The sequence below is a fragment of the Podarcis cretensis genome (assembly GCF_951804945.1).
Source record: "Podarcis cretensis genome assembly, chromosome: 3".
Classification (NCBI taxonomy): domain Eukaryota; kingdom Metazoa; phylum Chordata; class Lepidosauria; order Squamata; family Lacertidae; genus Podarcis; species Podarcis cretensis.
This window is the reverse complement of record NC_137172.1, coordinates 43965203-43985840: the sequence shown is the minus strand read 5'-3', so window position 1 is coordinate 43985840 and position 20638 is coordinate 43965203. Positions and strand designations below refer to the sequence as shown.

The window sequence follows — 20638 nt, the reverse complement described above, 5'->3', positions numbered from 1 at the left end:
GGATTATTCAATTAATCTATTCTTCTGTTTATACGTATGCAAAATATTAGTAATTGTAAAGTATGGAAGCTGTTAGAACTGTAAGCCCTGGAAACCCTTTAACTAGGGAGCTGCCGGTACTTAGGATTGAACATTCCTCCATGTCACCTCTTCAGGACTGGGGCTTGGCACTAGCCCTAAACATGCATTAGGGGACCATGTTCTTATTTTTATTTTATCATATATTTGCATGGTGCTGCTGCTGTTGACCCCTTAGGTCAGGTCATGGGCCACCTGTTGAATACCAGTGCTCTAAAACAGTGTTTCCCAACCTTGGGTCTCCAGCTGTTTTTGCACTACAACTCCCATCATCCCTAGCTAGCAAGACCAGTGGTCAGGAATGATGGGAACTGTAGCCCAAAAGCAGCTGGAGACCCAGGGTTGGGAAACACTGCTCTAAAACATGGGCCTCCTGGGTTTCAAGCACTTCCACCAGTAATTTTGCCACTCAGTTGGTCATTCCTTTCCCTAATCCTCTGTACATTCTCTGTTCTTACCAATAGACTTTAGCCATGCAGTGAAGCACTCATGGTGTAGAACTCATCAGTTCCATTCCTTGTCTTGTTTCCAGCTTCTCCAAGGGCCTCTTAGATCGCTCTCCCTTTCTTTCTCTGCTTTAGCAGCTGTGCATGCTACGCCCTGCCCTGCCTATTGAGGCTGCATTCCTGGAACTGACCTCAACTTGACTTCTCAAGTAAAAATCCCTAAGTAAAGCATATTGGTATGTCTTTCTTACTTGGGATGATCTACCCAGGAAAGTAGCATATGCCCTGATTTTGCAGGGAGGGCACTGTTCCACCAACATGACAGGACCAAAGAAATAAAATGTTTGTGACTGAAAAACTGTGCTACAGTTATTCATTCAAAACATTGGCATGCGTTACACTGTGTATTCGTGGTGTTATGATACCTCATGGAGAGAATTTGTAACAATGATAATAAAAATATCTGACATTGATTATGTCTAGGCCATGTGACTATAGTTGCAAACTTTCCACCTGCTGTTGTTTGTTTACATATCCTTTTATCCAAGGAGCCTAATTTACATGCTAGTCCCATCTTGCACCTTAGTTTATAACAGGGGAAGGCAACCTAAGGCCCGTGGGCCAGATGCGGCCCAGTCGCCTTCTCAATCCAGCCCACAGATGGTCCGGGAATCAGTGTGTTTTTACATGAGTAGAATGTGTCCTTTTATTTAAAATTCATCTCTGGGTTATTTGCGGAACCTGCCTGGTGTTTTTACATGAGTAGAATGTGTGCTTTTATGTAAAATGAATCTCTGGGTTATTTGTGGGACATAGGAATTTGTTCATCCCCCCCCCCCCCAAAATATATATATATATATATATATATATATATATATATATATATATATATAGTCCGGCCCACCACATGATCAGGGACAGTGGACCAGCCCACAGCTCAAAAAGGTTGCTGACCCCGGGTTTATAACACCCCTGTGAGACTAGCCCAAGGTCACGCACATCAAGCTTCATGGCTAAATTGGAATTTGAACCTGGGTATTCCCAGCCCTAGCTTGGCACTCTTAACTACCATACCATGCTGGTGGTGAAAATTGTCATTTGTTGTCACAGGTGGAACATGGGACTTAATATTTGTGTGCATAGGAAGGCCTAAAGTCTGATCCTAAAGGCAGACCCTTAATTTTCTAAAAATCGGTATCAAGAAGTTCTGTCATAAAACGTTTAATCTACAAAATGGTTCATCCCATCCCTGTATAGTAGTAGTAAATCTGTGCCTCTTGAAGTATGATGAAAATATAGGCTTGGATCCTAATTGTTCTTTCTGCGACTGGTGGGACTCCTCCCACTTAAAGGAGACTTAGCATGTAGTGGAGGATCTCCCTGGCAGAAAAGAGGAGGCAATTTTTGGCTGTTTTTACTTCAAACTGGAAAATACTTTCAAGAGGGAAGGAGAAATGAGCACAGAAAGTCCCCCATTCTGCTGGTGAGAGTGTTTTGGGAGCAGAACTTTGATCACATCAGTGGAACAGAGTCCAAGATCTAAGCCATGGTATTTTAGAATCTTTGATGGATGAGAAACACCCCACCCTTCTAAGATTCAGATCTGTTGACATACATCAGATTGCTCTGTAATAGTGTGTTCAATAAGAATTTGTATATGTGTTCAGAAAAACAGATGGGCACTCTTTAGAAATGAAAATAAATACTTACCCAGAAGGAAGGTCAGTATTTGCTGTTGCAAGCAATACTTCGTTTACTGAAACCATATGTCATGGCTTTTAAGAATGGTTAAATTAAAATCTAAACAAAACAGTAGGGAATCATTAATGGTTTCAATTGTGCATCAGTAGAATTTTAAATTATTTTTTAAAATTGAAACTTAAGAGATAATATATGATCCCCAGTCAATAAAGGCAAAGCTCTAGTTCCTGTAAGTGTAAAATTTTAATATTGAAAGAAAAGAAAATAGTATATTTGAAGAAGATTGATTTTGGTATGCAGGTTCCTGAACTATCAGAGCACTTCATCAAACAAAATGAAAAAATGCATCATTTTCAGCTGTATATGGAGCAAGTTTATATCCCCATACAAATATCATTGGTCATATAATTTAATAATAGGCTTGCTACTTCTTATATCAGACAACTGTACATTGTCCTTTACATTTAAAGTTGAAGGAGCAAAAAAGGCAGCAGCTGCTCTTCCACAGCCTTAACTCCTTCATCCCTCACCTGCTTTGCAGCCATTCTTTGTTACGAAGATGCTTAGTTCAGCTGGCACTTTACATATGCCTTAAAACACCTTTAGCTTCACAGGTGACTGTGAAATGAGCAAGACTGAGAAAGCAAATCTGGTTGTACATTGGCTATCCTCATTTATAGTTGATAAGTCTTTGGACTGGGATGAGGAAGAACTGCAAATGTATGCTAAAGCTTATCTATGCATCTGATCAGTGTGCTACCTGCTGATACAAGTATCCGCCTCTATTTTGGACATTAATTAGCCCACATAAAAGAGAAGTCTCCTTCCAACTGGCACAGCCCTACTGGTGACTTTAATTGCTGTAAATTATTATGTTTCTCTGCCTCTTCGTTTTGCATGTGGTACGGCCTTGTCACACAAGTTGAAAGTCATATGAGCTTGGGACTATCTGTTGTGATTGACACATGACATTCACCTTTGCCAAATCATACTGCTGTGGGACGCATGTATTGTCCTACCTCATGTTGTTGGCATAACACCTTTTAACTAAGCATTCTGTCTGTATCTCAGTCCAATCTTCCATCTCAGAAACCAAATTCTTTATTTCATTTAAAGATTACATTATTAAGTCTTTCTTTGTCCTCTTGTCACTTAAGCTGTCCCACATTTCGCTGAAGTGTGCTCTTTCCTTGCCTCTCTTCTATGTTTGTTATGTTCTTCGGGTTAGTCAGATCACACAGTGCAGGCCTCAAGAACAACAAATGAAAGTACCTGTTGGTTTCTGCTCTCTTCACTGTGCAGCGAAAGTGCTTGTCACGAGACAGGTGTTTACATTCCACAGTCTGTGCTGTTGGAGTTTCTCACGGGAAAGGAGACTGGATGTGACGTACACTGGTTTCCTGTTTTTCACTGTTCACACAGTATTCTCTCCGTGCTTTAGAGGAGAGAGGATGCTTTCTCTGCTCCGGCAGAGGCAAGCTGTTTCTCTGTAATCTACCAGCTTTGAAGTGTAAATAAAGTAATATAGAGTATGTGGCACGTACTCCTCATCATTCCGCTGTGCTTGGGACACTGCAAAATCAACAGTACCTTTGTTCCATCCCCCCAGATCATCACCAGTAGTCTCGATGGCACAAAGTTTGCCTTTCAGTAACTGTAGACTTGTGCCTCTAGCTGCTCTGACAACTTTCATTTATGCATATGATTCCAAACCCTTGGATGATGCTGAAATTCTGGAAATCTGCTCTGTTTCTCCCTCTCCCTCTCCTAACATGTAATTATTAGTGTTTCGCTCCTTCCATTTCTGTGCCAAATTCTTAAATCTAACTATCTTTCAGCTCTCACATGGCCCAAGCCTGTGTCTTTTGCAACCAGGCATTCCCCAGGTGTGTCTAATGCCACTTCCTGTTTCCAGCAGCAGTAAGACTTCTCCACCCTATTTCTGTATCTCTTTGTGAGGAGCAATGCTAGCAGACAAAGGTTAACCATGGGCTGGGATCCCTCAATTTCAAAGGACGTCGCATGCGCAGACACCTTGCACCTTCTGGAGAAGCTGGTGCCTCTGTCGTCAGTAATTACTCAATTTGGGCAATACAAGCCGCATTTCACTCTTTAAAACCAGGACTTCTATCATGTGTTTCCCTATCTCTACTCCATGGTCCCACACAGGGGTTACATTATGCTGCCACTCTTGGTTAAATGATTGGGAGCAGACCATAGTATGACAATGCTCCTTCATGAATTCTGATGTTCTTCCCTTGTTTGTTGTATAGCATTGTGTCTGCATCGGTGATAATATCTACATGAATGATCTGCAGAAGTTACAGTTCTACAAGTGTCATGCAGTGTCTGTACTGTGTTCATTAGGCACCACACCTTACTTTGGAACTCCTAACAGACATTAGGCAGGTGCCGCTGTTGTAATCTTTAGATGCTTGCTGAAAATATTTTTTTTGGCTGGCGTGTTCAGACACACGATTGGTTGAATTCATTTATTTATGTGTTTATAAGCTGTATTTTTAGGGGACGCAGGTGGCGCTGTGGGTTACAGCCTCAGCGCCTAGGACTTGCCGATCGAAAGGTCGGCGGTTCGAATCCCTGCAGCGGGGTGCGCTCCCGCTGCTCGGTCCCAGCGCCTGCCAACCTAGCAGTTCGAAAGCACCTCCGGGTGCAAGTAGATAAATAGGGACCGCTTACCAGCGGGAAGGTAAACGGCATTTCCGTGTGCGGCTCTGGCTTGCCAGAGCAGCGATGTCACGCTGGCCACGTGACCCGGAAGTGTCTCCGGACAGCGCTGGCCCCTGGCCTCTTAAGAGAGATGGGCGCACAACCCCAGAGTCTGTCAAGACTGGCCCGTACGGGCAGGGGTACCTTTACCTTTACCTAAGCTGTATTTTGATTTTTTTAAAAAGTTTTGAATGGAGTATAACATGAGAATAAAATGTTTCACTGTGTTTGATTGTTTTTAGATGTTTTTATTACTAAACGACTAAACAACAACAAAATTACGAATATATTTGCTGCCTTTGGGAGAGAAGGGTAGGATGTAAATTTGATAGATAGATAAGGATTATGTTTGAAGATCATATGATTTTCATAGATAAACAACTTACACATTGCACAGTTAGTATAAAATGTATTGCTGCATATTTTCTACAATTTGAAGGGACCTCAGAATTTGTATGTTCAGTTCAAGCTCAGGAGAAGGGGAAGTGAAGAAATAAGGAGTTTACTTCCCAAAGAGCTTACAGAGCAGTATTTTTACTCTCAGCACATTATTTTGTGGAGAGAAAACATCCAGCTGACATAAACAGTCAAGAGGTTAGATTAAGGAGATTTTCTGATAGTGAGCATACTCACTAATGAGATTGTACATAACACAATCATCTCATGATGAGAGAAACTACTAATGAGGCCGCCTTGTGGGGCAGTTGCACTGAGTGGCAATTATCTCTGTTGGAAAGTTGGGCTGGATGAGTGAGCATACTCACTTAGTGAGCATACTTAGTGAGCATACTCACTAAGACTGGCCCGTACGGGCAGGGGTACCTTTACCTTTACCTAAGCTGTATTTTGATTTTTTTAAAAAGTTTTGAATGGAGTATAACATGAGAATAAAATGTTTCACTGTGTTTGATTGTTTTTAGATGTTTTTATTACTAAACGACTAAACAACAACAAAATTACGAATATATTTGCTGCCTTTGGGAGAGAAGGGTAGGATGTAAATTTGATAGATAGATAAGGATTATGTTTGAAGATCATATGATTTTCATAGATAAACAACTTACACATTGCACAGTTAGTATAAAATGTATTGCTGCATATTTTCTACAATTTGAAGGGACCTCAGAATTTGTATGTTCAGTTCAAGCTCAGGAGAAGGGGAAGTGAAGAAATAAGGAGTTTACTTCCCAAAGAGCTTACAGAGCTTTTTATTCCAATCACTGCATCATATTGCTATTCTTAGCAAAAATAAAAGCACTCCAAATGACAAAAACCTTTCACGTATTTTTATTATTGGAACCTCTTTCAAGTTTTTTTTAAGGACTCTTAAGTAGAAAGGAAGTGTAACCATCTGTAATGTTTGCATGACATATTAAAACCCCTAAGACTTTTAAATTAACTTTGCCTGTTTTATGTAGAGAAAAGTAGCCGTTTTAGATTCTGAACTTTGTTTTCAAACCAGTTTATATAACTGCCCATTGAAGACTTGCCTTAAAACTCTGACACCTTGTCATCTGCACATAGCTTAAAAAGCTTGGATTTTCTAATTTTGCATTTAATTGGTACAGGAAGATAACATAACATGAAGGAAGGAATGAATGGATGAAGGCAGAATGCATTAGTTTCACAATATTCTGAGGGACTGCATGGAGCAAGTTAGTTTGTGAAGCAGACACCCTTTATTTCAAGCAGCCTTTGTCTGCCACATACAGACTCCCAGGACAACTTAGTGCGTAAAGGACTACTGAAATAATACACATTTGCAACCAGGTGAGATTTCCACACTCACAGGCTCTAAAGAGCCTACTGCACACTCAACTTTTTGCTTAGAATGCTTGGCGTCCATTTCACATGATGTGGCTTTTGCAAGTATTCTTTGGACAACTCTTGCATTCTGCAGGCAAGGCATTCATTGAAGTTCAGCACATTAGTAGTGGCTTTACATTTTATTTTCATTTTCAGTTAATTCAGAGTTGGAAGTTTCATCAGATTTAAGACGCTTAGGAGGTGGTGGATTTTGCAAGGGGTCTTCAGGTGGTGATGGCCTCTCATGTTGAACAGTTTCCGTGGAAGCAGTTGTAGAGATGGGATCGGAAGGCGATGAGTCTTGAGTGTCTGCATTTAGAGGGATTAAGGCAACTCTCCTTGGTGTCTTGCTCCATGCTTGTAAGGTATTAAGGGTAACCCTCCTGGGTTGGTTTGCTTTTGAGCTTGATGGCTGCATAGGTTTCTTCTCTTCCAAAGAGGGCACTGGGGCTTTTCTAACAGCAATAGGTGTTGAGGGCAAGTCTTTGCTGTTTATCGGAGTCTTGCATTGCATAGCTGGGCTGCTTGGATCCATGGTCTTATTAGGAGGAGTGCCATCCACTGGTTTTGGAACTGGGGAGATAACACTGGAAGACTGGCCCTTTTTCATTTTTTTCTCAGCTGTGCTGGGGGTCCCAGCACTTATAGCTGGCTTCTCTTTCAGTGGTATTCCAAGCTCATCTTCTTCAAAAGTCACAAAAGAACAATATCCATCCGTAGAAGAAATAGCAAGAAAGGATCCATCACTAGACCACGAAATGTCACTAATAGTATGGTAATGTATATTAGATACATAACCAAAAGGAAAGGATTGCTCTGTGTCATAGAAGAGCACAGAATCTTCTGAAGCAACAGCAAAAACCATCCGGTAGGGTAGATTTATCAGACCAGTCTTCTTGGAAGCTTCTTCTTTGTTAAGTGAAGACCTGAGCTCAAAGTAGATTGGGCAGCAACGAACGGCTAAGGTTGCCTTTCCGGGACAAGGTAAATGAGCTATAGGCCTTTTCAGATTTTTTCTGGAAAAAAACGTAAGTAGTGTTTGTTACATTTTCTCCTGATTCCACACAGCCAGGAACAAGGAGCAGAGAGCCATCAGGTGTAAAAGTGAGCCTCCGAAAGAATGACTTCATGCTGTCATCATGAAACATTCGATAGCTTTTTACCTCTCCTTCAGATCCTCTGCCCGACGGCATTTTGGTAACATTAAATGCCACTCTCTTAGTCTGCGTATTATATACTCTCAAAACCCTATCACAACTAAGAGTTGCAATATACTGTCCTGCAGGGTCCCAGGTTACTCCTTGAACGTAACTTTTGTGTTCATTAAAAATAGAAACCTTTTGCCCTTTACTGACATCCCACATTATAGCTGTGTTGTCAACTGATGCAGATGCCATGAAGTTTCCATCAGGGGTCCAGCAAATATCATACACATCTTCCAAATGACCTCTTAAAGTTTTAATTACTGTCCAGTTCTCCTTGTTTAGTTGGTTATCATCATCACCATCCTGAAATACTGTTGGCTCTTGCTCTTTGTTATCATTCAACTTCCACAACAAAATCGCAGCATCATCTCCACCAGATGCTAGAATCTCACCATTGGGAGCAAAACGCACAACATTCACAGCTTTGGTATGGCGAGCTAAATTGGACAAGAATTCCACAATTGCTTTCCCATCTGGTCCTTTTTCTACTTTCCATATACGAACAGCTTCTCTCCTTTGGGAGAGAAGGGTAGGATGTAAATTTGATAGATAGATAAGGATTATGTTTGAAGATCATATGATTTTCATAGATAAACAACTTACACATTGCACAGTTAGTATAAAATGTATTGCTTTGGGAGAGAAGGGTAGGATGTAAATTTGATAGATAGATAAGGATTATGTTTGAAGATCATATGATTTTCATAGATAAACAACTTACACATTGCACAGTTAGTATAAAATGTATTGCTGCATATTTTCTACAATTTGAAGGGACCTCAGAATTTGTATGTTCAGTTCAAGCTCAGGAGAAGGGGAAGTGAAGAAATAAGGAGTTTACTTCCCAAAGAGCTTACAGAGCAGTATTTTTACTCTCAGCACATTATTTTGTGGAGAGAAAACATCCAGCTGACATAAACAGTCAAGAGGTTAGATTAAGGAGATTTTCTGATAGTGAGCATACTCACTAATGAGATTGTACATAACACAATCATCTCATGATGAGAGAAACTACTAATGAGGCCGCCTTGTGGGGCAGTTGCACTGAGTGGCAATTATCTCTGTTGGAAAGTTGGGCTGGAAAGAGATTTTGCATCCTAAATACTTCCTCTGTCTCTCCCCTGCAACTCTAAGCAAAAACATCTGGAGTAATTCCCATTGAATGTCCCTGTCTTTATGATGATGTTATTGGTTTATTGATTGTTGAGAATTATTCTTAATTTACGAAGGTGGCATTGTGTGTTTTTAAATTATTATTATTATTATTATTATTATTATTATTATTAAACCAGTGCAAATGTTGTTTGCTTCATTTATTTAGTGCACTTCATTTTGTAGTGCACATGTTGTGCAATTTAGTATAAATGAGACCTTATGGGTTAATTGTATTTCAGATTATTAGCCAGAATAATCTGAGAATTTCCTCCTGAATCTCTTAACCAGAAGTTTTGGGCTAAGCAAATGATTTGTTGCCTGTTGACGATATATGGATTAACTTGTGTATATTTTTACCTTAATTTTGTTATGTGTAAAATAGGGACAGAACTTGATTTTTGTGGTCTTTACAACAGGTGTCAAATGTTAGTCAAGCTTCAGCAGTTTTGCCATGCGGCTGAGAGACCAAGAGCCAGGTGTTTATTTCTCTCCCCATATACTGTCCTGCAATTCCTTGGCCTAATCTGGGTTCAGAATGCAAAATTTCCTTAAATCCTTTGTGTACTTTAATCCATAATCAAGCTATTTCTGTTCGTATGAAAGTGTTGAAAAGAGAGGAGTTAAAGTATTTGTTTTAGTGAAATACCCTTAATTGCAGGCCTCCTCAGAATACAATATCACTATTTTTCTTCCATCATATGAATAGCCAGTAATGAAAAACCAACCCTGCCTCTTACAGAGCATTATAATGACTGATATTGTGGAGTTTAAATCTTCAGGGTGCAATGAAGAACTGCTCAGTATAATTAGGCTAAAACAGAAAAAGGTTCATGCCACATTGCAACCAATTGAAATATCACAAAATAATGAGATTGTCTTCGGATTAGATGTGAAGGGGAGGAACTGAGAGGGTACTGGTGGGTGAGATTTTTAAAAAGCCCAGTCTGCAAATCTGCAGCCATTTTAATATGGAATAGAGGTGCTCTGCAGACTGAATTAGGCTGGATCATTCCCGATGCAAAAAAAATATTGGGTCACAGCTACTTATTTTATTTTTTTTATTAGATTTATATGGTCACACAACAACACATGTTACCTGGGCAGTTTTACAAATAATTAAAATAATATTTTAAAACCTACTAAATGCAGGGTGGAAATCTTTCTGGTACGGTATAAGTTACACATTAAGATGCAACTGATACAGTGAGATGTTTGTTTAAAATGCTACTTGTTTAAAACCTCTGTGTGAATCAAAAGCCCTTCACCTGGCACCAGGGTAAGCCCTTTCATAAGCTACGTTTAGCCGTGTTCCGTAGGTGGTGAACATGCCCTCTCATATATCGCCTGCAGGACCACCTACCACAATGGTTGTGGCACACTGGCCAGCAGTCAGGTGGGCTGGCCGCTGCTATTACTATTTCACTCCCCTCCCTCCCATTTCTCACATAAGGTCTGTGCCACCACTATCTGCCCTAAGATTTAAAGGTAGTGAAAAGATGTAAGTGACCTAAAGCAAAACACAGTATACCCATACCACAACCCCTCTGCTGGGCACAACAGTGAAGAGGTGACAAGTTCTTAGGTGGCACATTCCCTGGTGCTGAAAATAAGACATGTCAGACCAATCTGATTTCTTTTTTTTCATGGAATCACAAACTTGGTGGATCAGGGAAATGCTGTGGGCATAGTGCATCTTGATTTCAGTAAGGCTTTTGACAAAGTACCCCATGATATTATTGCAAGGAAGCTGGTAAAATGTAGGTTGAACGAGGTAACTGTTAGGTGGATTTGTTGGTTGACTGACTGAACCCAAAAACTACTCATTAGTGGTTCCTCATCATGCTGGGAAAAGTGACAAGTGGGGTGCCACAGGGTTCTGTCCTGGGCCCGTTATTTTTCACTGTCTTTATAAATGACGTTGATGAAGGAATTGAGGGGATGCTCATCAAATTTGCAGGTGACACCAAACTGGGATGGATAGCTAATCCCGCAGAAGACAGAATCAGAATTCAAAATTGCCTTAACAGATTGGAGAACTGGACGCAAGCTAACAAAATGAATTTCAGTAGGGACAATCGTAAGGTTCTGTACTTAGGCAGCAAGAACCAGATGCACAAATATAGGATGGGGGGACCTGGCTTACAAGCAGTATATGTGAAAAGGATCCAGGGGTCTTGGTGGACCGCAAGCTTAACATGAGTCAACAGTGTGATGCAGCAGCAAAAAAAGCTAATGGTATTCTAGGTCGCATCAACAGAAGTATAGTGTCCAGATCAAGGGAAGTAATAGTACCACTCTATTCTGCCTTAGGGCAGGGACGCGGGTGGCGCTGTGGGTAAAACCTTAGTGCCTAGGACTTGCCGATCGCATGGTCGGTGGTTCGAATCCCCGCGGCGGGGTGCGCTCCCGTCGTTCAGTCCCAGCGCCTGCCAACCTAGCAGTTCAAAAGCACCCCCGGGTGCAAGTAGATAAATAGGGACCGCTTACCAGTGGGAAGGTAAACGGTGTTCCGTGTGCTGTGCTGGCTCGCCAGATGCAGCTTGTCACGCTGGCCACATGACCCAAAAGTGTCTGCGGACAGCGCTGGCTCCCAGCCTATAGAGTGAGATGAGCGCACAACCCTAGAGTCTGGCAAGACTGGCCCGTACCTTTACCTTATTCTGCCTTAGTCAGACCACACTTAGAATACTGTGTCCAATTCTGGGCACCACAATTTAAGAAAGATGTTAACCAGCTGGAACATCTGTAGGGGAGGACAACCAAGATGATCAAAGGTCTTGAAACTAAGCCTTATGAGGAGCGCTTGAAGGAGCTGGGTATGTTTAGCATGGAAAAGAGGAGACTTCGAGGAGATAAGATAGCCATCTTCAAATATCTTAAGAGCTGTCACATGGAAGAGGGAGCATGCTTGTTTTCTCCTGCTTTAGAGGGTAGGACTCGAACCAATGGCTTCAAGTTTCAAAAAAGGAGATTCCGACTAAACATTTGAAAAAACTTTCCGATAGTAAGAGCTGTTCAGAAGTGTAACAGACTCCCACGAGAGGTGGTGGACTCTCCTTCCTTGGAGGTTTTTAAGCAGAGGTTGGATGGCCATCTGTCATGGATGCTTTAGTTGAGATTGCTGCATTGCAGGGGGCTGGACTAGATGACTCTTGGGTCCTTTCCAACTCTTTGATTCTATATTAATGTTGCACCAGCTGCTTTAGTGAGCATGTTTGCTGGTATTTGCTCATGCTCAATCATCCTTGCTAATAAGCACAAGAAATTTACCAAACAACACCCAGGTAGAATAGCTTGAGCAAGTTCGCATAGTAAGCTGCTAGTGGTTCAGCAGGAAATGTTAGTCTCCCTTAGCTAACTGGAAAGCTTTGCTGGAACACTACAAATATACTAGAGGAAGTAAATAGGAAGAGGGAGATGAGTTAGATTCAGTAAATCTAAAGTTACAATAGATAAAAGATACAAACTGGATACTATCAGCTTCAGTTTAGAAGTCAGAATATAGGTTTTTAAGTAGTGTTAAAATGTGAAATAATTTAACTGAATTAAAAACTACTGCTTAGATCCAGACTAAGCTCCCATTGGCAGGAGTGTCCCATATCTGCTCATATAGCTCCCTGCATGCTGGAGTAATGTGTTTTACAGCACTGCACTGGTTACAGGCAGTTTGTCCCATTCTGCTGTCTTGTTTCCTGAACAAGCCTTGGGTGGATGGGTGAGTCAGCAAATAAATAAATAAATAAATAAATAAATAAATAAATTTTTCTCGTTTATAGATTATATACCACATTGATCATATTCAGAAAAGACCCACCAATATCTATTGCTTTCGGTAGGTTTGCTCTGAATATGATTTGGTTAAATATCACCCATTTGTATGTGAAGTGGCTGTTCAAAGATCACAGATGTTCATTTGTTTAAGTACAGTCTTGCCTGATTTCCTCTTTGTTAGGCAGTCATTTACCGTAAGTGTTTCTGCTTCGTTTTCCTCCATTGTAAAAAAAAGGTGTGAAAGCCAATGCCTGCTTATGATAGCAGTTGTGATGTTTAAGGTTTGCAAAGTGCATCACAAATGTGTAATTCATTTAATTGCTAAATGTTAGGGTTGGTAGGACAATTTTCTTAATTATATGGAGGCCCCTTTCTTTAGCTAGTCATTTTGTTGTTAAATAGCAGATTTTCAATTAGTGGGTGGATATGGCTAATCTGAGTAATTTGTAGTTTTAACAAATAACATCTGCATATTTCTGAGTGTTGAGCTTTTATTTGAATTTACTACTCCACAAAGTACGGTGCTGGTATTTTACCACTGAATGCTACCCTTCTTGGATTAAATTGCCAGAATGATATGTACAGCAGAGGCGGATTTAGGGGAGCTCGACTGGTTCAGTTGTACTGGGCGTGGAGATTTAGAGACATCGGAAGAAATTTACAGAAATATTGTAAAATTAAGGAATGTTAGAAGGATGTTGGAATGAAGATATGTGGTTTTAGTAGTAATGTTATAAGGAGTATTTAAAGATGGATTATTAACAGATGAAAATGTAAAGTTATAATATATTAAGATAAATTAGTAAGATAAAAGTAAAAATGGAAAGGATTTGCTGAAATAACTAATTGAATTAGAATACAAAAAAGGGAGGTGTGAGGAGGTCAGGGAAACAAGCAAATGAAAGTTAAGGCATTGAAAGGTTGACTTGTTTTTAATTGTTTTTACTTTTTTGTACTTTGTAATTTTTTTTTTTACTTTTTCTGTTCTTATTCTTGTAACTTTTTTTTTTTTGAAACTTTAATAAATATTATTATATATATAAAAAAAGAGATTTAGAGACATCACAACTATGATATAGAATGACAGGCGAGAGGTGGGGGCGCTGAATATTCTCGTTGCACAGGGCACCACTGAAATAGGAAACCGTAAAGTATGCCAATGCACACAGTTTAGTTTACTCTCATAGAATTATAGAGTTGGAAGGGGTCCTGAGGGTCATCTAGTCAAATCCCTTGAACCTCTTTGACTAGCCTTGTGGAAAAACAGAATCCACAAAAGTTAAAGGCCTGAAAAAAACATCGCTTGCCTCTGGAGGAGAGCCAGGTCCTGTGCTGATGCCTGCCATGTCCTCCCTTTAATTCCCCCACAGCCTGGCACTCTGAGCATCACAAGACAACCCCTTTTTATTTTCCACAATGTGCCATACATTGTCATTCTGGGGCATTGTTGGGAATCAAAATGGTGTCAGTCCCCTCAGCTGCCTGGCTCTGCTGCCAGGTCAGCCCTTCAGGGCCCACTGACAGAGGAGGGAGTCCATCAGATATCACCCTTGCTGAGATCTCTGTGCTGCTTGCCTGAGGAGTACTGGAGGAATGACAGAGCTCTCGTCAGTCCTTTGCCAAGCTGCTCTCATTTCCTGGTGGAATTCCATGCACTCGCTTACATGCAGTTCCTGATCACCTATCCTATGGTAACCAGGCTAGAGCTTAAATAATACAAGGCTGGACTATATAATCTACTATAGCTAGGTAGTCAAAACATGACTTGGATTTTGATTATTATAAATCTCAATGCCTTTTTTTCCCTTTCTAGAGCTGAAGATCATTTGTGCTAAGTGGATATAAAGTTCACTCTAGGAACGCTCTAATGGATGACAGGGAATCTCCTACAAATGACCTGCAGTTAAGTTTACAAGGCTCACTTCGGACCGACACACTTGTGGAAAAGATCAAAGCTTGCTTAGCTTCTTCACCAGATGAAAATGAAAATCAGCTTAATGGAAGCAAGCACGATACTCTGAAAAGCAGTGACGACACAATGGGAAAGGTTGAGCAGGACAGCATTAATAATAATGAGGACAGCGGAGACTACACGTCCTCCTGCCAAGAGGATGAAAGTGATAAGCCATCTAGAAGCTTCGCTGCAGATGAAATGCTCATTTTAGAAAAAGGTGAGACTGAAAAAAGGAGTCCAAGGAAAACAAAAAGTTCCAGCAGGAAAGGTACAACAACTTCCACAATATACAACATTTTGTTTGCTCATAGTACAGGCCTTTAACCTATAACATGACTTGGGTGTATCTCCTTCTATGACTACTGTTCTCAAAAAGTGTGGTCTTTCTATATCTTCTCTACAAAGCCAACTCTACAATCCTGACAGGTGAAGCATGCACCTAGAATGCATTCACCTAGAAGGCAAATATTAACAAGTCATTTTCTTACAAGAGAAAGTAGTGTTGTTTAAAGAGTAAAAGGTAAAGGTAAAGGGATCCCTGACCATTAGGCCCAGTCGCAGACGACTCTGGGGTTGTGGTGCTCATCTCGCTTTATTGGCCAAGGGAGCCGGCGTACAGCTTCCGGGTCATGTGGCCAGCATGACTAAGCCACTTCTGGCAAACCAGAGCAGCGCATGGAAACGCTGTTTACCTTCCTGCCGGAGCGGTACCTATTTATCTACTTGCACTTTGTGCTTTTGAACTGCTAAGTTAGCAGGAGCTGGGACAGAGCAACGGAAGTTCACCCCGTTGCAGGGATTTGAACCGCAACCTTCTTATCGGCAAGCCCTAGGCTATGTGGTTTAACCCACAGCGCCACCCACGTTTTTGAAGAGTAGAAGCTATTAAAAACTAATTTTTGTTTTCAATTGATAAAAATAATAGGAAGGAATTTCAGTGTCATACTGATTTAATCGCTCTGTCAGTGCAAGAGTTATCTGCCGGGAATCTGAGCTGAGATGCCCATGTAGCAGAAGTTGCCCCCAGTTCTAGTCGCCACACAGAGGCAGCTTAAGGTCCAAAATAATTTATTTTATGGCCCAGTTCACACACCACACTCAGGTCCGTGGTTTGCTTCCCTCCCAACAAGCCACAACCAATATTCAAGCTTTGTTACTGGTTTACAACTTGTAGCTCGTTTTGGAGGGTGGGTAGGCAGTGAGCCTGGATTCAGACAAAATGACAGGCCAGACTCTAGATTGCTTTGTTTATGGTGCAGTGGCAGCAACAACACGGGAAGTGTGAGATGGGACCTCTTGAGCAGCATGCTCCAACACATTGTTCACCTTAAACCATAGTTTGCTTTAAATGTGGTTTAATGTGACCTATAAAGCAGGCCACACAGCAAATATAATAAATGTAATGTGTCGAATACACCTAAACCTTTGATTTTGCCACCTGCAATTCCCTTTCACAATACTTCTTCCATGAAATCCGTCACACCCTCTTTCATAAGGTGTTAGTTAACCCTTTTTATTTTCTGCTTCTGTATGATTTTCTACACTGTATGAAATGCATTCTGTTGAACATATTTTTTTAATGGCAATTACTCATCTTCATCATCTGGTTAGATGGCATTATCATATTAAGAAGGACTGAAGTAGCAAATACTTGGGGTGTATAGAAATGGGTGTATGATAAGTTCATATTTCCATTTTGAATACTGTCTTGTGTACACTAAGTAGAAAGACAGCTAATAAACTGCTTAAAATAAGGCAATTTAGATTTGCATGGTTGAAGACTGAAAAGATACTTTTCATATAGTCTAAGCTCTACTACAGTGACAATTTAAATGTTAAATTGTTTTTTTCTTGATTATTTTAAGGAGATACAAACATGGCAGAAACAAGATATCATAATGTAAGGATTTGTTGTGCAAGCTATTTCATGTAAAACAGAATCCGGCGTAGGCCTTTTTTGCTTATAATGGATGGGAAGCTTAGGTTTTCACTTTGCCATCTTAGGTTCACACTTCCCCTCCTACCGCATGGTTGGTAGAAGGACTCCACCAGCATTCAGTTTCCCTGTGTTAGCTTGGCCTGTCATCTGAACTAGGAATCGTAGATTATAACAAATTCTGGTTAGTTTCAAAGCATGCCAACTTCAAAGTGATATTTCTGAAGCTGGCTTCTTAGCCAACACAAAGAGTTTAGTTTTGCTCTAATTAATACATTCTTTTTCATTTGACCTGTCAATCTTCTTGTTCTGAGTTTGTTTTTCACATATCAGCTGTGGTTTCTGTGACCAGATAAAAATGAGATGTCACATTTCTGCATGTAAAGGCAATGCAGGTTTGTTTTCAGGAATATAGAGATTTCAAGGGAGGGCAGTGTTTGCACAGTGTAATAAATAAGTCAAGGGTTGAGCTGAGCAACAATCTTCTGTAGTATCTTTTCCTAAGAAAGAATAATAGTGTGGTCTTACAGATCTATCTTAGGAACCTAATTGGGTCAGTTCCATTCTGAGAATTCACGTTCACTCTTAATTCTTCCTGTATCAAAAACAATTTTCGGCACTGTTCAACAAATGCTGTATATTTATGTAAATGTTTATGATGTGGATAAAGAGAAACAGATATTTTAGTCTCCCAACAGGTGGAACAATCAAGTTAAAGATTAAGCTAGTGATTGCAAAGGGATTAGATGTAGAATTCAAAACTGGTGATCTGTGGTGTATGTTGGAAAACAGAAACAAGAAAGGAGGGAACTTAACAGGTGCTAGGAAAGAGTTTGTAATGATGAAATGCTTTTGGTCTCTGTATAAGAAAATGCCCAAACAATGAGGGCACATGTTCTTTTGTCTTGTGTTGTAGGTTTGTGTCTTCCAAGGGTAGGTATAGGTGCTCTTTGTATTCTGTTCTTTTTATCTGTGTTGGTAGTGGCTTTTATAACAGAATAATTGTAGTTTTATAATTACGTTGATGAGCCTAGCTTTCAGGTAGTGGTCCTGAGTAAGGGCCATAAAGGAGGTACTGCTGAATTTTTTCAGCCTGAACTATATTAGCAGGAGTGACTTTGGGGAATTGGTTGTAGAATTTAGTCAATATTTGCATCAACAACACTGTGAAATCAATTTCCCATTAAGTTATTTTTTTTCTTCCATCTTAAGTTGGTTGGTTTGTTTGTTTGAATGCCACTTCCATCGTTCTACACAACACTCACAATTAGCTTTACGAATGGCTTTGGAATATCTGAAAGATATTCCAAAGCTGGATAGCACTTTTAAACAAATGGTAATTTGGCATGGCACAAACACAGTGAAGGTCACACGTTGCCATGAAAATAACCAATTCTTTTGAAGGTAATCTTTTTATGCCATCTCTAATACAAAATTTTATAGTTTATTGGAATAAATTCCGGCTCTTGTTGCTTTTGCCCCCAAAGGAGCATTAGTTAAGAAGTACTATTAAGCTATACCCATTTTGTTGCCAATGTGGCCTCTTTTGCTACAGCCCGTTTCCCTTCCTAAAAGGCCCTTGACCCCCCAGAGTGGCTTTCCATGGGCTCAGGGAGGAGAGATGGGAATCCCTCTGTGTGAGGAGATGTTTGCTCATGCAATTTTGAACAGAACCCTATAAGTTGAAATGTTTCTGAGACTCCACAACTGTTCTTGTTTAACACTTCTGCAGCAGCCAAGCAAGAGAAGACTGGCATTACAGCAACAGGTTCTACATCAGATGAAGATGGAAACAAGACCAATGCAAATTTTCCCCAAAAGGATCCAACCCAGACTTTGCAGGCCCTCTTCTCTCTTCTTCGAGAAGAATTTGAGCAGATGGATTCAAGAGTCCTCCCCCTGTGCCTCCATGAGGTAGTAAAAAAAGAACTACCTTGGTTTCTCTGTGGCCATAGTATGAGAGATTTTATCAGCTGAAATAATGGAAAGCCACTGAGTTAGAGTAAGTTAGAGTCTGTCTCAGTGTAAGGCAGTGCCCTATGTTCCTAGTCCCATTGATTTATGTGGGAGCTAATTTAGTCTGGATCCTACCCATTAGATTATTGAGGGAAGTCCATCATGCCATAAACTTTTGTAGGTCAAAGACTGTGATGAAATGTGGATTGGTCCATAAAAGTTTATGGCACAATATATTTGTTAGTATTTAAGATGCCACAGTAGTTAAATACCCCAAGTATTTGCTTTTCAGGTGTGTGGGTGTAGAAGGTTATAATCCTGAGGACTGTAGTAGAAGTTTTTGAAGATGTAGAGGCTGGAAAGTATATAAACTTTGTGGCTATAACTCTTACTTCTCTGTCTGTATATGTAATGCTTTGATAAAATGAGTAGAAAATAAATTTAGTGCAATCAACTATACACGCTTACTCAAAAGTGTGGTCCACTGTGTTCACTGGAACTTAATCTCAGATCAGTGTGCCCAGGACTACAATCTTAATTTATTGCATATATGAAACATCCAAACATATATAATCTCGCTTTGCACAAATAGTGTATTCAGACACGGTTCAGGGTACAACATTCATGTACGTTTTTGGCAGGATATAGATTCTGAGGTGGTTTCTGGAGGATGATAATGATATAATAAATATCTGAAAATGTTAGTTGCTTCTTTGCTTTCTGTTACAGATTGCTGAAACATATTTTCAAGATGGAGAATGTATCCTTTTTAAAATCAAGATTGATTTCTATGCCATTGCCCTCAGCATATGGCTGAAGGTTTCCAGCAACAGGTCTGCTTAAAGTCAAAGTGGAAAAAATATGATTATTTAAGTACAGTTATTCAGATTTCTTAATTTCCAGGGGACACATCTATAAATATTAAATTGTTATCTCAAATGTGTAAAGAACAGTGTAAAACAGTGTCTGCAAGAACAGTGTAAAAAACAAAAAACAAACCTAATATAGGAGGTGCTTGCATTTAGTCAGGCTTTGCATAGATTCACTGTGGTATAGTGGTTTAAGTGCTGGACTAAGACCAAGAAGACCAGGGTTCAAATCCCCACTCAGCCATGTAACATTAGATGTTTATAGCTGCTTTGATTTTCCTCTTTTGCACTTGCAGTCCGAAGAGATTGATTATGTTGGTGGTATTTGCTAGCTTTCGCCCCTTAATTCTAGATGTGCGATCAAAAACTGAGAAGCTTTTACCCTTGAAAGAGAAATTTATTTCATTTTTGAATTTGGTTATTTGAAGAAATAAGAGCTTCCAGCTGGTACTTGGTTGTATTTTTTCCATTAAATTGAGTAACTTTAAATGTGAATGGCAAATTACTGCTGGAAACACTCATCCTAGAGAATTCATTGCCCAAAAAAGGAAAACTTTCTGACTACAGGGGGGAAAGATTAAGAGAATTGATTATGGGGTCCATGTAGCACGTGCATGCCAAGTTTTGAGCACAATTATACATTATATCTATGCTGTGCCTTTTTCTTGGGGGGGGGATGTACGCAGGGATATGCATACCCCTAAACATTTTGTGAATCTAAGTTTGGCCTCATTGGGGGGCTGTATTTCAATATGAGTAGGAAAATGAGAGTACCCCAAAACATTTCTTTTAGAAAAAAGCACTGTCTGTTCTCGACTGTCATTCGGTGCCTGCATTTTCCTTTAGTTTTTCATTCAGACGAGAAGGCCATGAAATTTATTCAGCTTGAACGGTTATATCATGAGCAACTACTTGCAAATCTTTCTTCTATACAACAACAGTGGGGTAAGTGTGTCATATAGTTGGGAAATCTCTTGTTTTTATTATAATAGAATAAGTTTTGGGTTGCAAAATAAAAATAGCTGCATATTTCC

The 20638-nt window shown here is 40.0% G+C and overlaps 1 protein-coding gene and 1 pseudogene across 5 annotated transcripts in view; one reads left to right on the top strand and one right to left on the bottom strand.

The window, feature by feature from the left end:
• Window positions 1-20638, top strand: part of CNST (consortin, connexin sorting protein) — a 45326-nt gene that overhangs the window by 3162 nt on the left and 21526 nt on the right. For 3 of the 4 annotated variants that reach the window (XM_079969495.1, XM_079969496.1, XM_079969497.1), the window contains exons 3-6: window positions 14703-15111; window positions 18512-18693; window positions 19465-19495; window positions 20463-20549. In XM_079969495.1, coding sequence (XP_079825621.1) covers window positions 14757-15111; window positions 18512-18693; window positions 19465-19495; window positions 20463-20549 — 655 coding nt within the window. In that variant the 5' untranslated portion in view covers window positions 14703-14756. The remainder of the gene's footprint in view (window positions 1-14702; window positions 15112-18511; window positions 18694-19464; window positions 19496-20462; window positions 20550-20638) is intronic. The other variant, XM_079969498.1, reaches the window with a different exon arrangement.
• Window positions 6239-10445, bottom strand: LOC307213405 (chromatin assembly factor 1 subunit B pseudogene; annotated as a pseudogene). Its single transcript has 2 exons — window positions 10384-10445; window positions 6239-8477 (listed from the first exon to the last, which is right to left on the bottom strand). The product of its transcript is annotated as a chromatin assembly factor 1 subunit B pseudogene (transcript).